The sequence below is a fragment of the Crocuta crocuta genome, unplaced genomic scaffold, assembly GCF_008692635.1.
Source record: "Crocuta crocuta isolate KB4526 unplaced genomic scaffold, BGI_CrCroc_1.0 scaffold73, whole genome shotgun sequence".
Lineage (NCBI taxonomy): Eukaryota > Metazoa > Chordata > Mammalia > Carnivora > Hyaenidae > Crocuta > Crocuta crocuta.
The window spans coordinates 7,162,025-7,188,399 of NW_027529443.1; the positions used below are offsets into that span (position 1 = coordinate 7,162,025).

The 26,375-nt window shown below is 41.8% G+C and overlaps 1 protein-coding gene across 1 annotated transcript in view; it reads left to right on the forward strand.

Annotated features, from left to right (window-relative positions):
• The window catches only part of DNAH3 (dynein axonemal heavy chain 3), a 165,782-nt gene that overhangs the window by 34,426 nt on the left and 104,981 nt on the right, over positions 1-26,375 (forward strand). Inside the window, exons 15-23 of the mRNA XM_077760528.1 lie at positions 139-262; positions 3,049-3,202; positions 3,997-4,141; positions 10,143-10,354; positions 15,162-15,253; positions 20,683-20,797; positions 23,279-23,395; positions 24,192-24,371; positions 25,745-25,881. Coding sequence (XP_077616654.1) covers positions 139-262; positions 3,049-3,202; positions 3,997-4,141; positions 10,143-10,354; positions 15,162-15,253; positions 20,683-20,797; positions 23,279-23,395; positions 24,192-24,371; positions 25,745-25,881 — 1,276 coding nt within the window. The remainder of the gene's footprint in view (positions 1-138; positions 263-3,048; positions 3,203-3,996; positions 4,142-10,142; positions 10,355-15,161; positions 15,254-20,682; positions 20,798-23,278; positions 23,396-24,191; positions 24,372-25,744; positions 25,882-26,375) is intronic.

Consider the following 26,375-nt stretch of genomic DNA (forward strand, 5'->3'; position numbering starts at 1 on the left):
TCATTCATCCATAATGGGCCCATCCATGCATTGCCACCCTCACACCTACTTCTGTTGACCTCTTGTAATGCTGAATTAAGTCCCTGCATGCTGATCTATGCTGAGCAGTGTCCTGAAGCAGACTGTATGTTTTTGCAGAAGAGGACATCAAACTGAACAGCACTCTGTTCCTCTGGCCAGACCAGATTGAAGATATCTTTGAAAACAGCCGAAACTTGCTCCTTAGCAAGAGAGATCAGGCTGAGATGGACCTCATTAAAAGGTACAAAGAGAGTCTGAGGTTTTTTCAGAAATGACACCCAGCTTTGTAACACACTGCAGGTTCCTGTTTCTGCCTAGATCCCCCCACAGGAAGGTGTGGGCGAAGGCTGAAAACAAATGGTGGAGAAGGAATTTCCTTTTGTTTCCCACTGAGGGATGCTCTCTTTAAGCCTGCTTCACTGTGGTGACCCTGCCAGTGCCTTCCCTCCCTGCCTTGAACAATTGGAATTTGGTGGTACAGAGAGAAAAAGACAAAAATAGTGCTATGTAATAATGGCCTCACAATAATAATAGCAAAATTGTCAGCCTTACATTGGAGACCACAGATCTGTGAGTTATCAAGACAGGGATAATAGAGGCATGGTAGGAGGCTGAGAAATTGCTATTTTGCAGCTGGTCTTGTTCAATGCTAATGTGGCCGTATCATTTATTCATTCATTATTTGTCAATTCAACCAGTATTTATTAAGGATTTTTACTATGGGCTGTGCTGTATTCTAGACATGTAAGTGTGCTTGGCTGCTCAATAAAGATTTTAATCCAGAGGCAGAGAAAATATAGAGATACTGAAAAATCAAACAATGTCAAGCGAAGTGGGCCACGTACCATGTACAGGGCAAAGACATGCATGCACACATACCCATCCCAGCTTATAACACTTGGTTTATGAACTGTAGTCAAACCAGTTACTATCCCCTTCACATGTGAAATACCCACTGCCTAACTTTAGGTCTTATAGTCCCTGCAAATACTTAGAAGGAAGGAAAAATGTAGATAAAAGCAGAAATTTCTACATAGGATGGGAGTTTGGGCTGAAGGTGAAAATGGGCACACAAGTTTTTCTTCCAGTGGCCTTTGTCTCTCTCTACCTACGTGAATACTGTCCTCGGAACCCAGAACTAGCCCAATAGGTGGTACTGATATTTTTTAATTAATAGACTCTATTTCTTGGAACAGTTTTAAAATTCACAACAGAATTGAGAAAGTACAGAGTTCCCATTTACCCCATGTCCCTTTACACACAGCCTCCACCATGGAACTGATTTGCAGGTTCAATGAATAGGAGCAAGTTTATCTTTTTTAGCCTTAGTGCCCTCATCCAGAAAGTGGGATAACAGAGTCCATCTCAGATCATCTCGTTTCCTGAGAGGTATCATTTTGCAAAAGGATGAAATGAGATGATGTGATACTGTGCTGAGTGGCTGATACCCAACACTCAGTAGGCATTCAGAAACCATCCGCTTCCTTCATCCTTTGAACAATGACTTATTTGGGGAGAAAAATGGTTTCACTTCCAAACCACAGCCTTGTAAGCATACTCTCAGAACAGTGCTCTAAGACTATTCAGAGGCAGTAAATGCTGTTAAAGTTCAGAAGAGTGATGGGCAGCTCTGGGAGAAATGCGAACTGTCATTTATGGTGAGAAGAGAAGAGCACTGGGTAACCCCCCTTGGAGGGGCGATTCTCAGGCTGATAGCATGACTGGTTCCTGAGCTCTCAACAGCAGATTCAGCACAAGAGGAGCTCCAGGAAAGACCCACAGTCCTGGGCCCAACCCTCTCTTTGGTGAACTCTTAAACCTCATGTCCATCATTCTTGCATTAGTCCTGAGAACAGTATGTGAGGAGGGCTGAGCAATATTCACTGAGTCATTCATCTTCTGTGAAAGCAACCCCATTCTCTCTCTAAGAAACTTTATCTATTTTCCCAGCCCACATTAATTTTTGGCCTCGGTACCAATTTTTTCCATTTGCTGTCCCCATCTCAGTTCCCACTGTTCCCTTGGCCCTAGGGGTCATAGTGGCTTCCCTCTGAGGCTACCCATATCTCACCTCTGTAGATAGTCTCTTCATTAAAGCCTCTGTCTTTGGACATTGAGTGAATTCCATTTCATGCCAGAATTCTGACCAATCCACCGTCTTTGAATCCCTAAATTATCCTCCCTTAGACTCCATATGGTCCCACAAATACAACTCATTTACTCAACTTAGTTTTCCAAGTGCCTGTATTTTTTACTAATGACTGTATTATTATATGGACTATATACCTATATACTTATTACAGGCATGAAAATACTGCAGAAACTATAATGTGCTAAGCAATTATAACTCAACACTGTATAATATAATCTACCTTGTTAGAAAAAATAAAAGTAAATTTGCAACCTGCTTTGTTGCTAAAAGGTCTTCCCTGATCATTCTAGCTAGAGTAGCCCTATATTTCCATCCACTAAGCACTCTGCCCTGTTTTATTTTCTTCAGAGCATTTATCACCATCAGAAACACCACATTTTATCTTTATGTATGAATTTATCTGTGCATCTCTCCATCCATCCACCCCTCATCCCTCCATGTTCTAGGTCTCCTCAAACTAAAATACAACCTCCATAAGGATAGGGAGCTTAATAGTGTACATCACAAATATATCCCTGATGCCTAGAGCAGTCCTTGGAATGTATTAATCCCTCAATAATAAATATCTAATGGATGACTGAATAATATGTGTATACATACATTTTACATGTATGTGTATAATAGATATTATATAGATTTCATATATGTGGACCTGTATATATTTACCCATACAGGAAAACATCTGGAAATGTTTAACCACCAGTAGATTCATAGCAGCCATCTTTGAGAGGTAGGATCATAAGTAATATATTGTATATATATCCTACATCAGAAGACCAGATTCTCCCCAGGCTTGAGTATGAGTGAACAATGCTAATACTTAGAAAATCAAAAGTGGAAAGTCCAGATGTGATTGGGCTGTCCATTACTTTTAGGTGCTCAGAATTTGAGTCGAAACTTGAGGGCTACAGCAAGGAACTGGAAGGGTTTAGGAAACGTGAAGTGATGACTACAGAAGAAATGAAGAACAATGTTGAAAAGCTTCATGAGCTTTCAAGAAACCTAGATCAAGCACTGGTGGAATTTGAGGTTTGGGGTCTTGGGGCCTTGGGTTGGAGGCTTATGACTCTGTCCTGCTCTCTTGGTTGTGTTTCTTGGTTTTGCATTTTCCTAACATCACCTTTCACGTAGATACTATTGATTGGTTGGTTGACCACTTCTTTCATTGGTGCTTTCAGCTACCTTTTTCTACATCCGATATTATATCAGCTTTTTTGTTAGTTGTTGAGTGCACAAAGAAGAAATTGCAGTAGAATAACTTCTCACATATTTTGAGTGTTTATTATGTGCTCAACAGTATACAAAGGGCTTCATATGCAATATATCACTTAACACCCATAACAAATCTTTGGGGTAGACATTGTTATTTTCCCTATTTAACTCTATTTAAAATGGGAGAACTATGGCTTAGCGAAACTAAGTAAATTTTCCTGAAGGTCAACAAATAAGTTCTTTAATCATCAAAGTCCTTATCTTTGAGGCAAGTCAGCATAAGAAGGCAACATCATATAGACAGCTAAAGTAAATTAAGAAAATTGTGAAAATAGGGACATGGATATGGTAGAGTGGGATCAAAGATGATGGAGCAAGTACCAAATTATCCTAGAGTTTCATCCAGCTAGATCTTAGCTGTAACGGCCCCCTCAGAGGTAGCAAAGGGACCATCTTACTTGAGTCCCTGTCTTGTTTTCCTCTCTCACTCTCCAGATGAACAAGCCATCTTCCTCATCTTGGTGTTCATAGCCTTGAGGAATTTGCCATGGTGGCTTCCAGGGTTCAGAAAAACAGTCACCCAATAAACAGCATCCCCTTTTGCCCTGCAGTTGATCAATAAGGAAGAGGATCTTTTGGAAAAGGAGAAGAGTACCTTCCCTCTTCTGCAAACCGTGTTGACCAACAAAGTGCCTTATGAGCAGCTGTGGCTGACGACGTACGAGTTTAGCATCAAGTCAGAGGAGTGGATGAATGGTATGCTGCAAGCTCACTCTATTGGGACAGGGTAGGGATGGGATAGTGGATCCAACCTAGCCGGTTCTAGAATAGAGTTTGGACTTCAGCTTCAGGCTGGACTTTTTATACTTCGTATACTCTGGATTAAAGGAATCACAGTTAAATTTTTCTGATGTGATAATGATGGAAAGTGAGGATTGAAGAGCCAAGACCTTTTGCTAGGGTGAAATGGAAGATGCAGTCACCCAGAGCCATGGATTGCAGAGAGGCAGGGGAGGGGAGAATAAGATGGCATTTGCACTTCTGTGCTCCTTCAAGAAAGACCAGGGTGCCACAGACATCTGTAAACTACTCCTTTGTCTCTAGATCCTGGAGGCTAGAGAGAGTCAAGGTAGAGTCAACAGGACTTCCTGATTGATCTGAAAGGGGCAAGGAGGGAAAGGGAAGAACCTGGGGTGACTTCCAGATTATTAGCCCAGGCAATTTGTGGATATTGCCATCACTGAACAAGAGAAGTGACAAATTTGTTGGGGAAAAAAGACACATCAACTTGAATATACCGAGTTCAAGGTGTCTGCAAACATCCAAATGGGAACATTAACTAGCAGTTGAGAAAATAAGCCTGAAGTTAAGTTATAGGTTTGGGGCGTGTGATTTATATTGGGGAATGATTGAGTATAGATTACAAGTAAAAGGCATGAATGATATCACCTGGGGAGAGGGGAGAAGAGTAGAGGACAAACTCGGAGACCCTTATAGCTGAGCCTTCAGCTGTTTCTAGTGCCACAGTATTTCAAGCACAACTGTGATGAACATCTTCATCACCAGTTTTCTGGATGCAATTTTGGTTGCTTTCTTAGAATAAATTCCTGAAAGTGAAATGGCTAAATCAAAGGTCATGTAATGAAAATTATGAGGACTTTTAAAACTGGTTTTGTTGATGACGTTGTTGTTACTGTCTTCTAGAAAAGTTATGTTTTATTACCCTTCTAGCAGCACTTGTGTGCACATTCTTCACACCCTCAATGAACCTGGGAAATGATAGCTTTGAAAACTTTTTGCTGATTTATTTTATTTGTTTGTTTAGTTTTGTTGATTTAATGTTTTTTTATTTATTAAATTTTTTAAATTTTATTTATTTTTGAGAGAAAGCGACGGAGTGCAAGAAAGGGAAGGGGCAGAGAGCGAGGAAGACACAGAATCCAAAGCAGGCTCCAGGCTCTGAACTGTCAGCACAGAGCCCAGAGCAGGGCTCGAACCCATGAGCTGTGAGATCATGACCTGATCATAACCAACTGAGCCACCCAGGCACCTGTATTGATTTCATGTTTAAATTGGCATTTTCTTTTTCATTTAAAAAATTTTCATTTTCACTGATGCGCTTAAATTTTCCAGGTTATCAGTCATATCTATATAATTATATTTTACCTTCTTTATTTATTTTCATACCCCCTTTTTTTATTCACTGTTGTGTGTTGACCAGCACTTCCAAAATAAACAGTGGTAATAATGGACACCTCTGTCTTATTCCTGATTTTCATGGGAATTCTCGCAGAGTGTCACCTTTAAACATGATGCTTTCATTGGTTTGAGATACAAAATTTTTATGGTGTCAGGGAAATATTTATAGTTTACCAAGTCTTTTGTTAGAAAGAGATACTGTGTTAAAAATTTTTTGCACTTAGGGGCATTGAGGCCAGGTCATCATCCGACTTTGGCTGAGGTCATGATCTCACAGTTCATGAGTTCGAGCCCTGCATCAGGCTCTGTGCCAACAGCTCAGAGCCTGGAGCCTACTTCAGATTCTGTGTCTCCCTCTTTCTCTACCTCTCCCCTGCTCCCACTCTGTCTCTCTCAAAAATAAACAAACATTAAAAAAATTGTTTTTAATTTTTTACATTTAATTTTTTCAATTCATATACAGCAAAAAGGACTTTTTTGGCATATAGTTCTATAAATGCTAACACATATATAGATGCACCATGATTAGAAAGCAGAAGTTTCATCATTTTATTTATTTTATTTTATTTTTTTTACTGAGGCAGCTTTTTATTTATTTTATTTTATTTTATTTATTTTTTTTACAAATAGTTTGTCAAGTTGGTTTCCATATAACACCCAGTGCTCATCCCCACAGGTGCCCTCCTCCATGCCCATCTCCCCCATGCCCATCTCCCCCCTCCCCTCCCACACCCATCAGCCCTCAGTTTGTTCTCAGCATTCCAGAGTCTCTCATGGTTTGCCTCTCTCCCTCTCCCCGACTATTTCCCCCCTTCTTCTCCCCCTTGGTCCTCCGTTAAGTTCCTCCTAATCCTCCTATATGTGCAAATATATGTATTTGTCCTTCTCTGCCTGACTTAAGTTTACTGTCAAGTTGGTTTCCATATAACACCCAGTGCTAATCCCCACGAGTGCCATTTTAATAAGATGTCTTGTTCTACCCCTTTGTCGTCACACTTTCCCCAGTGTCGGAAGACCTGGCATTGTTGAGCTCTTCATCGTTACTATAGTTTTGTCTTTTTGAGACTGTAATAGACATGGAATGATACAGTGTGTAACCTTTTGAGAGTGCTTCTTTCACACAGCATACTACTTTGAGATTCATCCAAGCTGTTGGATTAATCCATAGGTGCTTCCTTCCCTTGATGCTGGGTAGTGTTCCGTTGCATGGATATACCAGTTTGTTTACCCACTTATCCACTGGTAGATATTTGGGCTGTTTCCAGTTTCAGGCTGTTATGAATACGGCTGCTATAAGTAGTCATGCATGAATTTTTAGGTTAACAGAATTTTTCTTTCTTCTGGGGTAGATGCTCAGGAGTAGATTGCTGGGCCATATTTAAAGTTTATATATAACTTCATTTCAAAAATGCCTTGTAATAGCAAAGTGTTCCTAATTCCCCCCTTCTATCTGTTGTATCATTTCTGTTCTTCATTGCACCTATATATAAACTGTAATCATCAAATATATTGTTGCTATTATTATTTTGAACAAACTGTTAACTGTTAGATCAGCTAGGAATAAGAAAAATCAACGTATTTATTTTACCTTCACTTATCCCTTCTTTAATGCTCCTCCTTTCTTTATGTAAATCTGTGTTTCTGACAAATCCTTTTACTTCTTTCTGAAGGACTTTTACTGTTTCTTGCAAAGTACCTACTGGCAAATTCCCTCATTTCTGTTTGTCTGAAAAAGTATTTGTTGCTCCTTCAAGTCTCAGGATAGAGAATTGTAGGTTGGTGGGGTTTTTTTCTCTCAATACCTTTAATATTTCATTCCCTCTCTTCTTGTTTTCTGAGGAGAAGTAGAATGTAATGCTTATCTTTGCTTCTCTAAAGGCATGGTGTCCAGCACCCCCTGGCATTTTTCAAGTTTTTTCTTTAACTTTGATTTTCTACAGCTTGACTGTCATATGCCTAGGTAACATTTTTGGCATTTATCCTGGATCTGTGGCTTGGTGTCTGACATTAATTGGGGGGAAATTCTCAGTCATTATTGCTTCAAATATTTTTTCCCATTTCTTTCTCTTCTCCTTCTGGTATTTCCATTACCAGCGAGTTACACATGTTGTAGCTATCCCACAGTTCTTGGCCATTCTGTTCCATTTCTTCCTCCATCTTTTTTTCTTTTTAACTTTGCAAGTTTCTAGTGACATATTCTCAAACTCAAAGATTCTTTCCTCAGTTGCCATCCAGCCTGCTAATGAACCCATTTGATATATTCTTACTTCTGTTACAGTGTTTTTGCTTTCCAGCAAAGATTTCATTATTGTTGTTATTTAGGTTTCCTGCATCACCTATATAAACAGCCATGTCATCTGGAAAACTAAGACATTTTTTTCTTCTCTTCCAATCTGTATGCCTCCTATTTCTTTTTCATGCCTCATTGTACTGTCTAGGACTTTAAGTATGATGTTGATTAGGAATTATGAGAGTGAAAATTCTTGCCTTGTCTTAGGGAAAAAGTATTCCATCTTTCATCATTAACAATAAGGGATTTGTTATTTTTTCTTTCTTTTTTTCTTTCATTCTTTCTTGTATTCTTTATCCTTTTTTGGGTTTGTTTTTTTTATAGAAAAGCCTTAAATTGTATTCACTCGTTCATTCATGAGAGAGAGAGAGAAAATGAGCAGAGGAGGGACAAACAGGAGGGACAGAGAGAGAGGAAGGACAGAGGATCAGAACTGGGATATGAAGTGGGATTGATGCAGGGCTCTAATTCATGAACCACAAGAGCATGACTGGAGCCGAAGTCAGAAGCTTAACTAACTGAGCTACCCAGGCATGCCTGGTTTTGTTTTTTAAAATCACTTTGTTATAGTATGATTGACATGTAAAAAGATGTACATATTTCCTTTTTAAAAAAATTTTTTTAATGTTTTATTTCTGAGAGAGAGAGAGAAAGCGTGAGCAGGAGAGGGTCAGAGAGAGAGAGAGAGAGAGATACAGAATCTGAAACAGGCTCCAGGCTCTGAGCAAGCTGTCAGCACAGAGCCTGACACAGGTCTCGAACCCACGAACTGTGAGATCATGACCTGAGCTGAAGTCGGACGCTTAACCGACTGAGCCACCCAGGCGCCCCTGTACATATTTCCAATATACAAGAGTATAGTGATAGTATAGGTTTTTCATAGATGCCCTTTATCAAGCTGATAAGCCTTTCTATTCCTAGTTGGTTTAGCAGTTTTATCTTAAATGGATACTGAATTTTTTAAAAATGCTTTTTCCACATCAAATGATATTATCATGTGATTTTCTTTTTTTAGATTGTTAACAAAGCTTATTACATTGTTTGATTTTCAAATATTAAACAAGCCTCACATTCCCATGAAAAACCTCAATTGGACATGGTGTATTATTATACATATAATTTCAAAAAGTTTTAATTTTTGATTTTTCAACTCAAAAATGGGCTAATGAAGCAAGTTAAATTAACAAAGCTTTATTTGATCTTGGTAGCTATGAAATAAGAGTATTTTTGAGTAAATTAGTAACATCATGACACAAGAGTTAACACCAATTTGATATATCCATGGGGAAGAAAGCAGCAGCATGGAAGGATTTTGACTGAATGTGAAACCCAAATTCTGTAGGATCCCTCTGAAGAAAAGGAGGAGAAGGAAATTAATGTTTCGGAGCACTTTGGTTTTTTAAATGAGGGGTCAGTTTTTGTTTTGAAAAGAATCAGTTTACAGTAATTTCAAACTTACGTAAAAGTTGCCAGAGCTCCATGTGTAGCAACATGGATGGACCTTGAGGGTGTTATGCTTAGCGAAATAAGTCAGGCAGAGAAGGACAAATATCATATGTTTGCACGTATAGGAGGATTAGGAGGAACTTAACTGAGGACCATGGGGGAGAAGAAGGGGGGAAATGGTGGGGGAAAGGGAGAGAGGTCAACCATGAGAGACTCTTGAATGCTGAGAAACAAACTGAGGACTGATGGATGTGGGGGGGAGGGGGGAGATGGGCATGGAGGAGGGCACTTGTGGGGATGAGCACTGGGTGTTATATGGAAACCAACTTGACAATAAACTATTTGTAAGAAAAAAAAGTTGCCAGAACTATACAAAGAACTCCCTAAATTCTCATTCACCCATATTCCCCACTTGTTAATATTTCACAGCATTTGTGGACCACCTTATACTGCTCTGTAATAGCATCTACAACCACTGCTAACAACTGATTCCCTAACTGTACTTGCTTTACACGTCAGGCATTGCATTGTGCTCACCACTTTACTTACCTTGCTTAACGCTCATGATCACCTGCCTAGGTATCTGTTATTACCCCTGTATCATAGGTGATATTGTTGAGGCTTAGAAAAGTTCAGATAAATATGTCCAGTGTTTCATTGGCTAAGTAGAGGTTTTAGATCCAGACCCAACTCCAAAGTCTGTTTGTTCCAATATCCATACCATAGATAGGCACAATCCTAAATTCAGGGAATTAAAGGTACAAATGACTAACATCTAGTTGGTGGTCTGACCCTTCTCTCACCCGATGATTTCTATTTCAGGACCCCTCTTTTTGCTGAATGCTGAGGAAATCTCAGAGGAAGTAGGGAATATGTGGAGAACGATATATAAATTGACCAAGACCCTAGCCGATGTACCTGCACCCAGGCGGTTAGCGGAGAATGTGAAAATGAAGATTGATAAATTCAAGCAGCACATCCCTATCCTCAGCATCTCCTGCAACCCAGGGATGAAAGACCGGCACTGGCAGCAGGTGCCTGTCACTGTCCACCCCTAGCCAGCCAACCCATGCCCGATCCATACCTGGTCCTGGTAGCCCTTTGGAAGGCAGGAACCATTACTGGGTCAAGCCTCTCCTTTCTGAAAGGAGAATTTGCTTGAAGCCGAGGAGTTATTAATGGGAGGGAAAGTCTTAAAAAAATTTTTTAACATTTATTTTTGAGAGACAGAGCATGATTGGGAGAGGGACAGAGAGAGAGGGAGACACAGAATCTGAAGCAGGCTCCAGGTTCTGAGCTGTCAGCACAGAGCCCGAAGCGGGGCTCGAGCTGTAAGATCATGACCTGAGCCGTAGTCGGATGCTTAACAGACTGAGCCACCTAGGCGCCCTGGGAAAGTCTTTTAAAGGAAGGGAATGGGCAGGATACGGGATGAAATGCCTGTCTCTTTACATAAACAGGTTGACCCCTTTCTTTGGGGACCCCATTATTAATGATTGAGTTTTTCTCTAGCCAGTGGCTAGAAAGAAAGCATCGTCTGCTTTCCTAAGCAAGTGGCTGCTCAGGGCCCTAAAGGATGATAAGGGCATTGAATTACAGTAGGAGGGGCCTGGATTTGACCCTTGATGAAGGACACACAAAAGAGAAAGCCATGCCTTTTCCTGAGACCTCCTGACAATGCCAGATGATTCCTACTTGGGCTGATGATACTGTAGAGCCTCATCGTCCAGCAGGCTATGTTCAGAAATAATACCTCACTCCTTTCAGCCCCTTTAGTCTATAAATGAGAATAATAAATATTCTCCCCTAAAAATAGTTGGGACTTTTATAAGCAACCAAGTGTGAGGGTGATAAGTGTGGTGTGAACACTAAGCAGAAAAAAGAAAACTCACTGTGTTTCTAAAATAATCATCACATTCAAGGGCTAGCAGTGGCCTTGAAACGTCCTCCACCAGGGAGGTGGAGATGAGACAGCCTCTCCATAAGCAGTTTTCTCTGTGACTTGGCCTGGAATTCCCTATTTCAGAAAACATGCCCGAGACTGAGGACATGTCTGTGGAAGGACCTAATCTGAGAGCACACCCATTACCTTCCAGAGAATGAAGTCTGAGCTCAGAGCATTTTGATCTCCCTGAGAAGACCAAGATCTTTTTTTAAAAAAAAATTTTAATGTTTTATTTATTTCTGAGAGAGAGAGACAGACAGACAGACAGCGTGAGCAGGGGAGGGTCACAGAGAGAGGGAGGCACAGAATCTGAAACAGGCTCCAGGCTCTGAGCTAGTTGTCAGCACAGAGCACGACGTGGGGCTTGAACCCATGAGCTGTGAGATCATGACCTGAGCCAAAGTGGACGCTTAACTGACTGAGCCACCCTGGTGCCCCAAGAAGACCAAGATCTTGATGTGTGAGAGATTCTGGATTTTTCTGTAAAGAGGAACTGCTTGTAGTTTCCCAGAAAGCCTTAAAACTCAACACCTAAGCAAAGGGTGTAAAGGAGGGCAGGGGAGAGGTCCTCTTAGGAGACTTCTGGTGTTGTGCTGCCCCAGCAGAGGGGTCTGCACAGGAGCAGCTGCCCCCACTTGGTGCTCATAGGGTGCCTCTCCCTATGAACCTAGCCTGACTAGAATCTTGGCCCATTTGGAGGGTTGGGGAGGTTGAATAGACAAGTGGCCTTTGGGAGTGCTAGGTCTCTCCATGAGATGGCACTATAGAAAGTACCCTCAGAAAAAAAGAAGAAAAGAAAGTGCCCTTATCAGTGGCCTTTAAAAAAAAGAAAAACCTCAGGAGACTCAGAAGGCCATCTCCTCCACTTGGTCCTTTCCCTGGGATGATGCTATTCTCACACATGAACACTTTAAAAATCCCAGCTATTCCTAGACATTCATAATTCTCATTTACAGATCACTTAGATGGACAGATTAGGGGGAAAAATCTTTAGAAGAAGAATAACAGTAATAGCTCAAACATTGAATACCAACTATGAGCTAGACACTGTTGTATACTTTGTGTGGATTCCCTCATTTTATCCTTTCAACTAGGGATGATCATCATCCTTTGAACTAGGGATGATCATCATCTCCATTCCACAGATAAGAAAACTAAGGCTTTGGAGAGAGTAAGTAAACTGTTATGTGGCCAAGTAAGTGGTGGGAAAGGAAATTGGAATCTAGGTCTATCTGACTCAGCATAGATGGGGGAAATGGGGCAATAAATTATCAGCTCAGAGGGGACAGTAAGCTGTAGGTAAGAGTAGAGTGTAGCCCTAGGAAGGTGGTTCCTGAGTAATGAGCCCCTAAAGTGGAACCTCAGTGAGCTGAACAATTATAAGTGAGCTCAGAAAGAGGCCTCCAGATACATAAGGAGGTGCTGCCACTTGGAGGCCTCTCCTGCCTGTATTGTAGGTCAAACCACAAGCCACCCTAGTGACAGCTACAGGCCTAGCCAGTGGCCTGGCCACTCTGCCCAAATGCCTAACTCAGGAGATCCATTTGCACAGGTTCTGGCTCGGGCAGGGGGCTCTGAAGGCTAAACCACCTCTAGCTCTCAAGGCTACAAAATGTAATTCTGGGGTTTTAGGGTGGCTGTGCTGTGGCTTCTGACCATTTCCCAGAACTTAAGCAGGAAGGGCTAATCCCTTTATTTGGGGCACTGATATCAGCAAAGGGTTTGCTACTGTGGTTTGAAACAAGATGGAACAAGGTGACATTTGACTTAGGAAGAAACCATGGTGATGTGTACCAAAGCTAACCCTCTAGGACCATGCTGCCCAATGAAAATAATACGAGCCATATGTCTAGTGTTAAAGTTTCTAGTAGCCACGCTTTTTAAAAGCACAGATGAAATAAATTTTATATTTCATGTAACAAAACATATTCAAAATATTTAATCCAATAGGTAGTCGATGTAAAAAATGTGTGATCTCATATTTTTCATAAGTCATGGAAACATGGCATGCTTTTATACCTGGAGCACATCTCAGTTTGGGCTAGTCACGTTTCAGGTTCTCAATAGCCACAAGGAACAAGTGACTCCATAGTGGACAGGACAGCTGTAGGCTCTTAGAATTAAAAGGCCAGATGTTTTGTTAGTCTCTGTAATTCAGAAAAGCAATTACAAAAATATATATATAGGGGCTCCTGGGTGGCTCAGTCAGTTAAGCATCTGGCTTTGGCTCAGGTCACGATCTCACTGTTAGCAAGTTCAAGCCCTGCATTGGGCTCTGTGCTGACAGCTCAGAGCCTAGAGCCTGCTTCAGGTTCTGTGTCTGCCTCTCTCTCTCTGCCCCTTCTCTACTCATGCTTTGTCTCTCTCTCAAAATTAAACATTAAGAAAAAAAAATTTTAATAATAAATAAATAAAACTACCAATCCTCTGAGTCTTGGCCAAGTCCTATGCCAAGTGCTTTATGTAGTTATGTCATTTAATCCTAGAGATGGTGTGTGTTCTAAACCATATTTTCAGGTATTGAGAATAAATCAAAGTCCAGAGCCACCAGGAACAGTTGTGCAGACTGTGTACTCCACAACTCTGGGGAATGCTGTTTTTGTGTGCTGCAGTGTGAATTATACTTTTTAGAGTTATGCAGTATATAGCTTTCACAACTGTACATAGAAGACCTAAGAGACCTACTAAACATGATGGAGAAGAGCTTGGGTCCAAGTCCCAATTCTGCCATTTATTAGTTGAATTGTCTCGGACAAGGTATTTATTTTCTTTGTCTCAGTTTCCTTATGTGTAAAACAAGAGTAGTAATGCATTAATATCTTCCTAATCATATTGGGGGAATGAAATAAGCATGTAAAGGTCTTGAGACAGTGCCTACTTCATAGTAAGTCCTCAGTAAGTGTTCATTACTTCTGATTTCCACTATCCTAGTGGTGTTCCAGGTGTCCTCAGGACCCAGATTGGAAGCCATTTGAATTAGCTGGTTCACTCATGCTTTCGCTCCATAAATACTTATTGATGCCTACTGACTTCCAGGCCCTGGGGACACAGGGCTAAGTAGGACAGAACAGCCCACAGCTCTCACATTCGTTTCTGCTCTGACATTCTGTAGTCCTCCTGGGCTTGAACAGAGATGAAATCGGGTACTAGGTGAGCCTCCTTTGATCCTCTTGCTCCTCCTCTTGAGCACATGTAACCCTCATCCTCCGCAGATCTCTGCCTTTGAGAAAAGTATTCAAAGCCGTCAGAGACTTCATGTGAGACCTTCTTCAGGGATGTTTTCACTTAAAAGACAGGTTTAGGGTAGTATTTACACCAAAGGAATGGGCACAGTTGTGAACGGTTACAAGAAATTAGCACACTGGCGTAGAAAGGAAGATATTTGGACAGATGGGGTTTCTTCATTCTCAGCATCCTCAGATCACAGAATTTCGGGGGTCTGTGTACACATGACTTACTCCTTTTACTCAGCAAACACTTACTGCAGCTTGTAATGGACCAGGCTTTGCACTAGGAGCACAGAAGCAAACCAGATCTGGCTGCACCCCCCAGGATGCTCACAAGTTGGCACCACCGGTCCTTACAAGGACCACCAAGTGCTGGTGGACAGAGACCCCCAGTAAGCCAGAGAGAATGCAGTGTGGACCCTAGGCTGCCTCCTACAATTTTAGACCGGCACCATTCAATTGCCACTAGCTGTACACAGCTGTTCAAATTTAAGTAAAACTAAGTAAAAATTAAAACTCAGTTCCTCTGTCACACTAGCCACATTTCCAGGGCTCAATGGCTAAATGTGACTGGTGGCTACTATAAGGGACAGTGCAGAGTACAACATCATATAAAGCCTACTGGCCAGTACTACCTTGGACAGTACACACTTGTTCTTTTTTCTGCAGATCAGTGAAATCGTCGGCTGTGAAATAAAACCCACAGAAACGACTTGCCTTTCAAATATGCTGGAATACGGATTCGGCAAATTCATTGACAAGTAAGACTCCTTCTCTCCTTCAGGAAGCTTTTTGGTCAAAATATCAGTTCCCACGTTATATGACTGGCCTCAGGCTGTCTTTCTTCTTATGGTTCAGGGTAACTTGAGCATTTTTAGTAACCTCTACCTAAGGTGACTAGCTACTGGTAAAACTCACTTTTAGCTGCTGGGTTGATGATGGCTTATAACTAGAAAATTGAGTCAGAAATTTTATTTTAAAGGGAAATTACAAAAAAACAAATAAAAAAGTTCTTGGAACCTGAGCTCCAGCCCATGTAAAACCATTCCACATTTTTTGGCCTTCAGTTCCTTCCTCCCTTTCTTTCTGAGATGTAGAAAGAGAGGGACAGAGGATCTGAACTGGGCTTTGTGTTGACAGCAGAATCTGATGCAGGGCTCAAATTCATGATCCGTGAGATCACCGCCCGAGTGGAAGTTGGATGCCCAACCTACCGAGCCACCCAGGCACCCCCAGTTTCCTCTTTTAAACAGAAAAATAACAATAAACAGGAGCAGCTCTCTGAGTTCTTAGAGTCCAGGAAACATGGTCCAGTAAGAGAACATTTCACTTGCTTTCTCCTTTTCTCCAAATGCCATGGAGTCTGTGTGCAAGAATCTAAGCTCTTTGAATTGCTGTTTTCAGGACCCAGACGCTCATTGGACCCTCACTGTTTTTCCATACCTCCTTCACCACACGGGGTACGAGATGTACTGCCTGGACCACAGTCCCTAACCCTGTTAGACAGATGGGTTCAGGTCTAACTCAACACACACTTCTCAGAGCATGGTCGCAGACCAGCTGTGTCAGCATCACCTGGGAACCTGTTAGAAATGTACATTCTCGGGGTGGCTGGGTGGCTCAGTTGGTTGAACGTCCAGCTTCGGCTCATGTCATGATCTCATGGTTCGTGGGTTTGAGCCCCAGGTTGGGCTCTGTGCTGACAGCTCAGAGCCTGGAGCCTGTCTTCGGATTCTGTGTCTCCGTCTCTCCCTGACCCCCCCCTGCTCACACTGTCTTTCTCTCTCTCTCAAAAATAAAAAAAAACATTAAAAAAAAAAAAAAAGAAATGTACATTCTCGGGCCCCACCCCTGTCTGCTGAATCAGAAATTCTGGGTGTAGACCCTGTAATCTAGACTTTAACCAGTTTTTTAGATCAGCACTGTCTAGTCCAGGAGCCATCAGCCACATATCCTACTGAGCCCTTGAAATATAACTATTCTGAATTAGAGGGGCTGGATTTCAAAGGCTTATTAAGAAAAAAAAAGCAAAATGTCTAATGAGCTTTAATATTGATTATATGTTGAATTGAATATTTTGGATATACTGAGTTAAATAAATTATTAAAATAATTTTTACCTGCTTTTTACATTTTCAAAATATGGCTACTGGAAACCTTAAAATGCCGTGTGGCTCAACTTTTATTTAGAATGGGTTGGGCGCCTGGATGGCTCAGTTGGTTAAGCGTCCAACTTTGGCTCACGTCATGGTTTCACAGTTCATGGGTTCGAGCCCCGCGCCGGGCTCTGTGCTGACAGCTAGCTCATAGCCTGGGGCCTGCTTCTGATTCTGTGCCTCCCTCTCTCTCTGGCCCTCCCCTGGTTATGCTGTCTCTCTCTCTCTCTCTCTCTCTCTCTCTCTCTCAGAAATAAATTTAAAAAAACAAAAAACAAAAAACATCAGACTGGGTAGCACTGCTCCAGGTGATTTTGATGCACGCCAGAGTTTGGAACCCTTTTCTCCATTCCCATGGGATAGGTCCCCAAAATCTCTCTTCCACCTGAATTCTCTAACTCCCAATCTCCCAATATCACCATTATAGTCTCTCTGTGAGAAGGAATCCTAGAGACAGATCAGTGAAATGGTTGGCCATGAAATAAAACCCATAGAAACAGTGTAGGTTATTTCATGAAAAAGCCTCATTTTCCCCAATAAGATAGATGTTTTTAAGAGACCAGCTATAGAATATTTATGCTACACCAAGCATTTAATAAACATCAACCAACTTATCCATCATTCTAACCTAATGTTGTAGCTACTATTATTATTCCTGTTTTACAGATAAGGAAGTAAGTTGATCTGAGTGTTTACGTAACTTGGCAGAGGTCACAGCTAGTAACTGAATGAACCAAGACCCAAGCCCAGACTGGCTGACTCAAGAGCCTAAACCATTATTACCCTGTACTGACTAAAAACTAAACTCATCTAAGGAGACAGAAACCAAGCAAACACCCAGCAGCTCTGCCACTTTCCATGCCAGCCGTCCCCACTGGGACAAATCCAGAAGTGGTGACACTTTGGCTGAGTTTGCCTCTCAGTCTCCTGGTCTATAAAATGGGAAGAAGAATAATAGCTGGGCAATTAGAGTCATGTTGAGGGTTATGAGTTAAGGCATGTAACCTGAGCTAACATCTAAGTTCTCAGCCACCACCTGTTAGTGAGGCGTGCCGTCCCAGGTCCCCATCAACCTCTAGTTAATGCAGCTTTGTCACAGCACACTGTTAATGAGCTCCTTTAGCACATTTGGTTATGGTCAACTCTTGGACTTCAAGGACTCCCAAACTCATTAATCCTCCCCCTGTGCAATTATTTGCATAATTATAAGTCATAAAGCATGTTGCAAACATTTTATCTTATTTAATTATACCAACAACCTCTGATATGTGCAGATGCAAGTCACTACAGCCTGTCAAGTGACTTGGTCATGGCCATGCAGCCAGCCTCCTTGTCTCACACCCACCTGGGCTGGCACCTACCTTTATTAATTATTTCCTGTATGCACACTCATTTTGTCATATCCCAAGGAGGTCACATTTAGGATGATGACCATGCTGCTGATGTCTTGATCAGCCATTCTTTGGAATGGGCCTCATCCACTACCCTGAAGGAGGCTGAGCAAGGGTTCTCAGCTCTGTTTACTTGACCCTATTTGGCTGACCGCATGTGGACAATTCTCTTGCTTCTTCTTATAAGGAAAGGGAAAAAAACACATAGTGGAGGAGGAAGAAACACCGGATTGGAAGTCAGAGGAACTAGTGTCTGGACCTGCTTCCAGCACCCCCCAGCTGCAAGTGTGGCTCTGGAGACATCACTTGCTTCATCTGGACTTCAGTTTCCTCACCTGTATGCAAAGACCAGATAGTGTCTTCTCCAGTGAAGCTTGCAGTGAAAGACAGGTGCTGAGGCAGAGAGAATAGTCCCTACCTTCTCCTTCCAAGAACTTGGCTTCCTGGTTCTTCCCAATTCCCAGGCCACACCTGAGTTTGGACCCCAACTCTCCATGTGGAAGCGAGAAGAAAGGAACTTGTCTTCCCCTTTTCTTTGGAACAGAGGGGCTATAGATGTGGACCCAGCATATCAGGAAAATAGCAGTGGTTTTTAAAAAGATAGGGACATGAGCACCTGGGTGGCTCAGTTGGTCGGGTGTCCAGCTTCAGCCCAGGTCATGATCTCTTGGTCCATGAGTGCAGGCCCTGCATTGGGCTCTGTGCTGACAGCTCAGAACCTGGAGCCTGCTTCAGATTCTCTGTCTCCCTCTCTCTCTGACCCTCCCCTGCTTACATTCTATCTCTCTTTCTCTCTGTCTCTCAAAAATAAACAAACATTAAAATTAAAAAGGTAGGGACAAGGTGCCTGGCTGACTGACTTGGCAGAGCATGTGACTCTTGATCTTGGGGCTGTGAGTTCAAGCCCCATATTGGGTATCCAGATTATGTTTAAAAAAAAAAAGGGCAGGGGTAGGAAGTGGAGCAAAGCCATCCTGTAAATTAACAGAAGTTCTAAAATCTGAACAGGAAGTCAGAATAATAATTCTAAGGTAAATAAGTAAATGAAAATAGAGAAAAGGAGGTCTTATTTTAATGGCTTTGAAAGAATGGTTCTCAACTGGGGACAGTCCACACACACACACACACACACACACACAGGGAAACATTTGACAATATCTGGAGACATTTTTCTTTGCCACAACTGACAGGAGGTCTGCTACTGGCATTTAAACATCCTACAATGCACAGGACAGCCCCATCTCCCAGCAAAGAGTTAATTAGTATTAGTTTGCTAGGGTGATATAACAGTACCAAAGACTGGGTGGTGTAAACAACAGAAACTTATTTTCTCATAGTTCTGGATGCTGGAAATCCAAGATCAAGGCATTAGCAGAATTGGTTTCTTGTGAGGCCTCTCTTTTTGGTTTGCAGAAGGCCACCTTCTCCCTGTATCCTCACATGGTCTTCCCTCTGTGTGTGTCTTTCTTAATCTCATTTAAGTACCCCAGTCATATTGGATTAGAACTCACCCTAATGCCCTCATTGTAACTGAATTCTTTTTTAAAAGTTTAATTCCAGCATATTAGTGTTATATTACTTTCAGGTGTATAATACAATGATCAACAATTCTATACCTAACTGAACTACCTCTTTCAAGACCCTATCTCAGGGCACCTGGCTGCCTCAGTCGGTTAAGCATCTGACTTCAGCTCAGGTCATGATCTCATGGTTGGTGGGTTTGAGCCCCACATCAGACTCTGCTGACAGCTCAGTGCCTGAAGCCTGCTTCAGATTCTGTGTCTCCCTCTGTCTCTGCCCCTCCCCTGCTCATGCTGTGTCTGACTCTCTCTCTCTCAAAAATAAATAATAAACATTTTTTAAAAAAAGACTCTATCTCTGGGGCACCTGGCTGGCTCAGTGGATTAAGCGTCCGAGTCTTGATTTCCTCTCAGATCATGATCCGATGGTTTTTGTGAGTTCAACCCTAACATTGGGCTCTGCACAGCTGGCAGGATAGAGCCTGCTTGGGACTCTCTCCCCCTCTCTCTCTGCCCCTCCCCCACTCACACTGCCCCCATCTCTCTCAAAATAGATAATTAAACTTCAAAACTAAAAATAAAGACTCTGTCTCCAAATAGGGTACCCCTCATTCTGAGATTCTGGGGTTTAGGACTTCAACATATGATTTTTAAAAAATTTTTTTAATGTTTTATTTATTTCTGAGAGAGAGAGAGAAAGAGAGAGAGACAGCATGAGCAGGGAAGGGTCAGAGAGAGAGCGAGACACAGAATCCGAAACAGGCTCCAGGCTCTGAGCTGGCTGTCAGCACAGAGCTCGATGTGGGGCTCGAACCCACAAACTGTGAGTTCGTGACCTGGGCCAAAGTCAGACACTTAACTGAATGAGCCACCCAGGTGCCCCTAACACATGATTTTTGAGGAGACACAATTCAGCACATAATAGAGCCCATAGGCCACTGGTGCCCAGGGTAAGAAACCCTGCAAAACACTGGATGTAACCGGTACATCTTAGAGCTGGACAGTAAACATTTTAGTAAAATCAAGGGCATTTTCAATTTGTCTTAAGGATGAATTCTTCCTCCGCCATGTTTTTGCTGCTTTCCCTCCTCCTGTTGATGTTGCTATTGCTGTGTTCTCTCTAGACTGGAGCCCATTGGTGCAGCTGCCAGTAAGGAGTACTCCCTGGAGAAAAACCTGGAGAAAATGAAGTTAGACTGGGCCAACATGACGTTCAACTTTGTAAAGTACAGGGACACTGTGAGTGTCAGTCTATCCACCCAGCTCCCTGACAGCAGCCCCTTAATTATGTAGCAGGTGACAGAGGGGAGTCCTTCAAGATTGCAATAGCACTTGGGAAGAAAGGAACCCTAACACCTTGTTTTTTAATTTATTTTTATTGAGATATAATTGACATGCAACATCGTGTAAGTTTGAGATGTAAAACGTGTTGATTTGATACATTTATGTATTACAATATGATCACCACCCTAGTGTTAGCTAACAGTTCTGTGATGTCACATAATTATCGTTTCTTTTTTGTGGTAGGAACAATTAAGATCCAGTCTCTTAGCAACTTTGGAGTTTTTCATGGAGTCTTGTCTATATCACTATTACTATTCCTGTGCATTAGATTGTTTACTCCTATCTGCCTTCACGTGCTGGTCATTCTTTCTCTGGGCCCCACCGGAAGGCTGCATTTTTATTTTTTATTTTATTTTTTTCCCTTCATAGTTCATTGTCATGTTGGTTCCATATAACACCCAGTGCTCATCCCAACAAGTGCCCTTCTCCATGCCCATCACCCCCCTTCCCCTCTCCCCCACCCCCATCAGCCCTCAGTTTGTTCTCAGCATTCAAGAGTCCCTCCTGGTTTGCCTCCTTCCCTCTCCCCAACTATTTTTCCCCTTCTGCTCCCCCATGGTTCTCTGTTAAGTTTCTTGTAATCCACCTATATGTGAAAACATACAGAACTGTCCTTCTCTGCCTGACTTATTTCACTCAGCATAACACCCTCAAGTTCCATCCATGTTGCTAACAAATGGCCAGATTTCATTTTTTCTCATTGCCATGTAGTATTCCATTGTATAGATAAACCACAACTTCTTGATCCATTCATCCATTGATGGACACTTAGGCTCTTTCCATGATTTGGCTATTGTTGAGAGTGCTGCCATGAACATTGGGGTACATGTATCTGGAAGGGTACATTTTTAAATGAGAAAGACCTTTTGATTGAGTGCAACAAGCTTTCTCATTGCAAAGAACTGAGTAAGCCTGCTGAGTTAGCATCTCCCAGGGAGGATTCTCCAGGTCTCTCAGAATCATGCCTAGTTAAACAATGCTTACAGCATCTCAAAAAAAAAAAAAAAAAAAAAAAATCCCAATTGATTCTTTCTGGCTCCTCTTACCCACAGAATTCCTAGGCATCTGTATTTTTCAGGCACTTCTGATTTTTTTCTAACGTGCAGTACAGATTAAGAAACTCTCTGTCCACCAGGCTACATGTTATCTTTTTGTGACTTCTCCACTGCTTTAGCTTGAATGGTCATGACACCTTGATGTCATGTGGATAGGAACTATAGCTGAGCCAATATAAGGGAAGAGAACTGGGGCCTATCTCAGCAAGACCAGGCCACTGAGGGTGCCAGCAGCTTAGTACTACACCACCTTATGGGATTGAATACTGCTCAGGGCTGTTGGGCTGGGGTGAGAAGTTGAGATGGGGAACCTGGGAACAGCTCAGTTGCACCAGGCACATTTTCAGATTTTGGGACTGACGCAAGTATAGAGAAGGATCAACAGCAAAAGGGAGTCACAGTAGCACTTTTTACAAAGCTAGACACACCTTCGGATGCAGAGCTACTGGTAGAAGGTACATGAGAGAATATATCCTAGTTCCAACTTAACCACTCAAATGTAGGCCTGAAGGAAGTGAAAACAGAGCCAGAAAAGCCAGGCCTGCCAGGGAGGGGCAGACCCTTATCAGCTTGCTCACCACAGTAGTCCAGGAAGAAGAAGAGTGCCATTCACAGGGGCGGACCTCCAAGGCACAGTAACCTGAACAACTAGTAAAATATGGCCCAGTAAACGTACAGGCAAAAGTTCCCAAGCTTTTTTCTATATGTGGAGCCTTTTGTGTCTCAGTACTTTTTTTTTTATAATTCCCTTCCATGGGCTGAAAAAGACACCTAACAACTTTCTTTATGAAGTAATAAGGTTCAAACAACTTTAGTAAGTATTTGTGTCCCATCAAGAACTGTTTTCTTTAAAATCCATATAAATTGAAAGAAAAAAATATTTGTGTTTCATTTTTAAATAACCACAACTAATTGCTGTGAGTTTGCTGCAGTGCCCAGGGGTACCTTGGCACACAGTATGGGAACCACAGGTCGAGGTCCAACCAGTCAGATCAGCAGCTCATCCTACCTGAGGGAGAGCAAGCAAAGCAAGTGGACAGGAAGGTAGGAACATAGAGAAAGGACTAGAATAATATACCCTCCCCTACCCTGTCCCCAACAGATACTAGTTGCAGGTCTGGGCTGGAACCATATTTGATTTCTGCAAAAGAGGTAGAAAATAAATGTCTTTAAGAATACTTTCAAGGAAGAAAATAGAATTCCATGCCCTGTAAAACAGATTTCTGTCCCCTTTGGGTAGAGATCTAAGCTGTGGGGCCTTTGGAGATCAGCATGAAAAGTGGGGACCAGTTTTGACTGGTTGGGGAATCTTTATTCACAGGATACAAGCATCTTGTGTGCGGTTGATGACATTCAGCTGTTACTTGATGATCATGTGATAAAGACCCAGACCATGTGTGGCTCTCCATTCATCAAACCAATAGAAGCAGAATGCCGGGTAAGAGGAAATGAGGTTGAAGGTTCGTGATGTCTCATTAGCTCTGGGTTTGCTGGAGGAGGGAGAAGATTTTTAAGTTCAGTTAACAAAGAAGATTACTTTTCCTGATTGGAAAAAATAAATAACACAAGACTGAAAGCAATAACCATCCAAGTAAGCATATGGCACACTGAGCCTTTACAGCAGTCTGCCAAAAGAGAAGATGAGATGATTTTAATGCCCTGGATAAAAATACATTTGGAAAGTATTTTATGAGCCAGAGTAATCTAGACTATAAACTACATAAGGGTAGGGGTTTGGGCTCCTTTCTTTCCTCGTTGTTTGTAGAAGTAGCATGAACTAAGGGCACAGACTCTGGAGCCAGACTTCCTGGGTTCAAATCCTGGCTTTGTACCTTGTTGTGTGACCTTGGGCAAGTTACTTGAACTGTTGTATGTCCATTTCTGTATCTGTAAAGAGGTTTGTAATAGTATCTCCCTCATAAATTTGTTGGATTAAACTGGTTTCACATATGTAGAGGACTCAGACCATCACTTGTCACAGAGTAAGTGTTCTACATGATATTAATATTGTTCCACTGGAAAAACTGCATGAGGGCAAGAACTTGTTTCTTTCATTGCTGTATCCATGTTGCCTAGAGCGATGTCAGAACACTGCAGGCAAATACTCAATAAGTGTTTTTTTAAACAAGCGAATGAGCAAATGAATGAATGAATCCATCCAATTTGTTCTGGCAGTGAGCCATTGTTGCAGAGTGGCAGGTTAGTGATTCAGATATGAAATGCTAAATTCACAGAAATGGGAAGAAAAGCTGGTTCGTGTGCAGGAAATTTTGGAGGCCTGGTTGAAATGCCAAGCCACCTGGCTGTACCTGGAACCGATCTTCAGCTCAGCAGACATCATAGCCCAAATGCCAGAAGAGGGCAAGAAATTTGCTACTGTTGATAGTTACTGGAAATCACTCACGTCCCAAGCGGTAAGTTTTTCCTCCCTAGCACATCTCACCATCAGGAATGTGGGATGCCATACAGATGTTCCTCATTGCACATTGTAGCCATTTCCCTTGAAATTTATAAGTAAACTAGATTTTTTCGATGTGATATTTTTTTTTCTAATTTTGAAAGCTGTTACTAAAAATTCAAATGTATAAATATATAATACAGAGAGTAGAGGCCTTTTGAAAGCCCACCTCCTTAGAGGCAACTGTTAGCAGTTTGTATGATGTAGTTCTCATTCCTAATGAGGTAGAAGACTGTGTCACAGGTAATGCAGTAGAACTCTTATAGATGGAGGATCATTTTAGAATTCAAATCATTCTCCATATTCAGCTATCTAGTTATTTAACAAGTGTTCATTCAGTACCCACCATTGAATTAATAGTCAGAAAATAACTTGAAGACTAGTATATGATTTCTGCCTTCATAGAATTCACTGTCTTGTGAAGAGAGAGGTAGGAGAGCTATAATAGAAGGATATATAAACAGCTTTTAGAACACAGAACAGTGATTTAGTTGCCTGGGAATGTCAAGGAAGGCAACATTGGAAACAAGCCTTTTAGGATGAGTTCATTGGGTATACGGGGCAATCACGAGTATCCAGTAAGAGAAGTCAAGTGTACTCAAATTGGGGCTCACTTATAAAGAATTTGTCTCAAAAATATTTATCTGCATTAGTCGGAGTTTATCTTGCCCAGCCAGTGGAGCCAGTTTTCATGATATCCTGCTTCCTCCAACTCCATATTCAGATTCTTCAGTTGCAAGCATTTAGTAACAAAAATTCAACTGAATGAATTTTAAAAATCAAACTGGCTTTTTAAAACAATTCATAAATTGGGCAGTATCTCATCTAACAAATAATGGGATGCTCCAAGGAGTTGTACAAAATGGAGGTCTTTTTTAAAAAAAAAAATTTTAATGTTTATTTTTGAGAGAGAGAGAGAGAGCATGTGTGCACGCAAGCAGGGGAGGGGCAGGGAGAGAGCGAGACACAGAGTCCAAAGCAGGCTCCAGGCTCCAAAGCTGTCAACACAGAGCCAGACACAGGATTCATATCCATGAACTGTGAGATCATGACCTGAGCCAAAGTCAAACACTTAACCGACTGAGCCATCTAGGCGCCCTGGAAGGTTTTTATAGCGGGAGGAGTCAACCATATCCAGAGGAAGAGGATCATGTTGTATGAGTATTCACCCTTGTGGGATTAGGAGGAAGTTAGCTGGACAGGAAAGTCAGCAGTTGGTGGGCTGATCATACAGTCATTACAATGATCAGCCTCGGAATCTAGTCTCAGAATCTAGGAACCCCATGATGATATTCTCTCTCTCTCTCTCTCTCTCTCAATATAACCAAGGTGAAAGATACCAGGGTTCTGATGGCAGCAGACCAGCCGCGGATGGCTGAGAGGCTTCAGGAAGCCAACCTCCTCTTAGAGGACATCCAGAAGGGGCTGAATGATTACTTGGAGAAGAAGAGACTGTTTTTCCCCAGGTATTCAGTACTGTTCTTTTGTTTGGAGTTGCCTCTTTGACCCATATATAGGTAGAATTACATTTTTCATCCTAAGGGTTGGCTTCTACCGATCTATTTCATAGTCTTTCCTGGTTCTCCATTCCCCACAAGCCAGCTTTCAGAAGTAGGGCATGTCTTCCTGGCCATGGTTTAGAATTAGGTCGAATGGACACCAGTGGGGACCAAATCCACACTTTAGCCAACCATCATGGTCAAATACCCAGTTGAAGAGATGTAGTAGTTATGATGAAGAGCCTAGACTTGGGAGTTAAACAGACCTCTGTTTGAGTCCCAGCTCATCCACTTATTAATCTTGACACTTTCAGCAAGTCTACATGAGCCTCAGGTTCTCCACTATAAACTAGAAATATAATAATAGCTCCTACCTCATATATTGTGCATATCAATGAGACAATGCATGTAAAACATTTAGCCATCTAAACAGTTAAATGTTTTTGCCACCAAATTTTGCA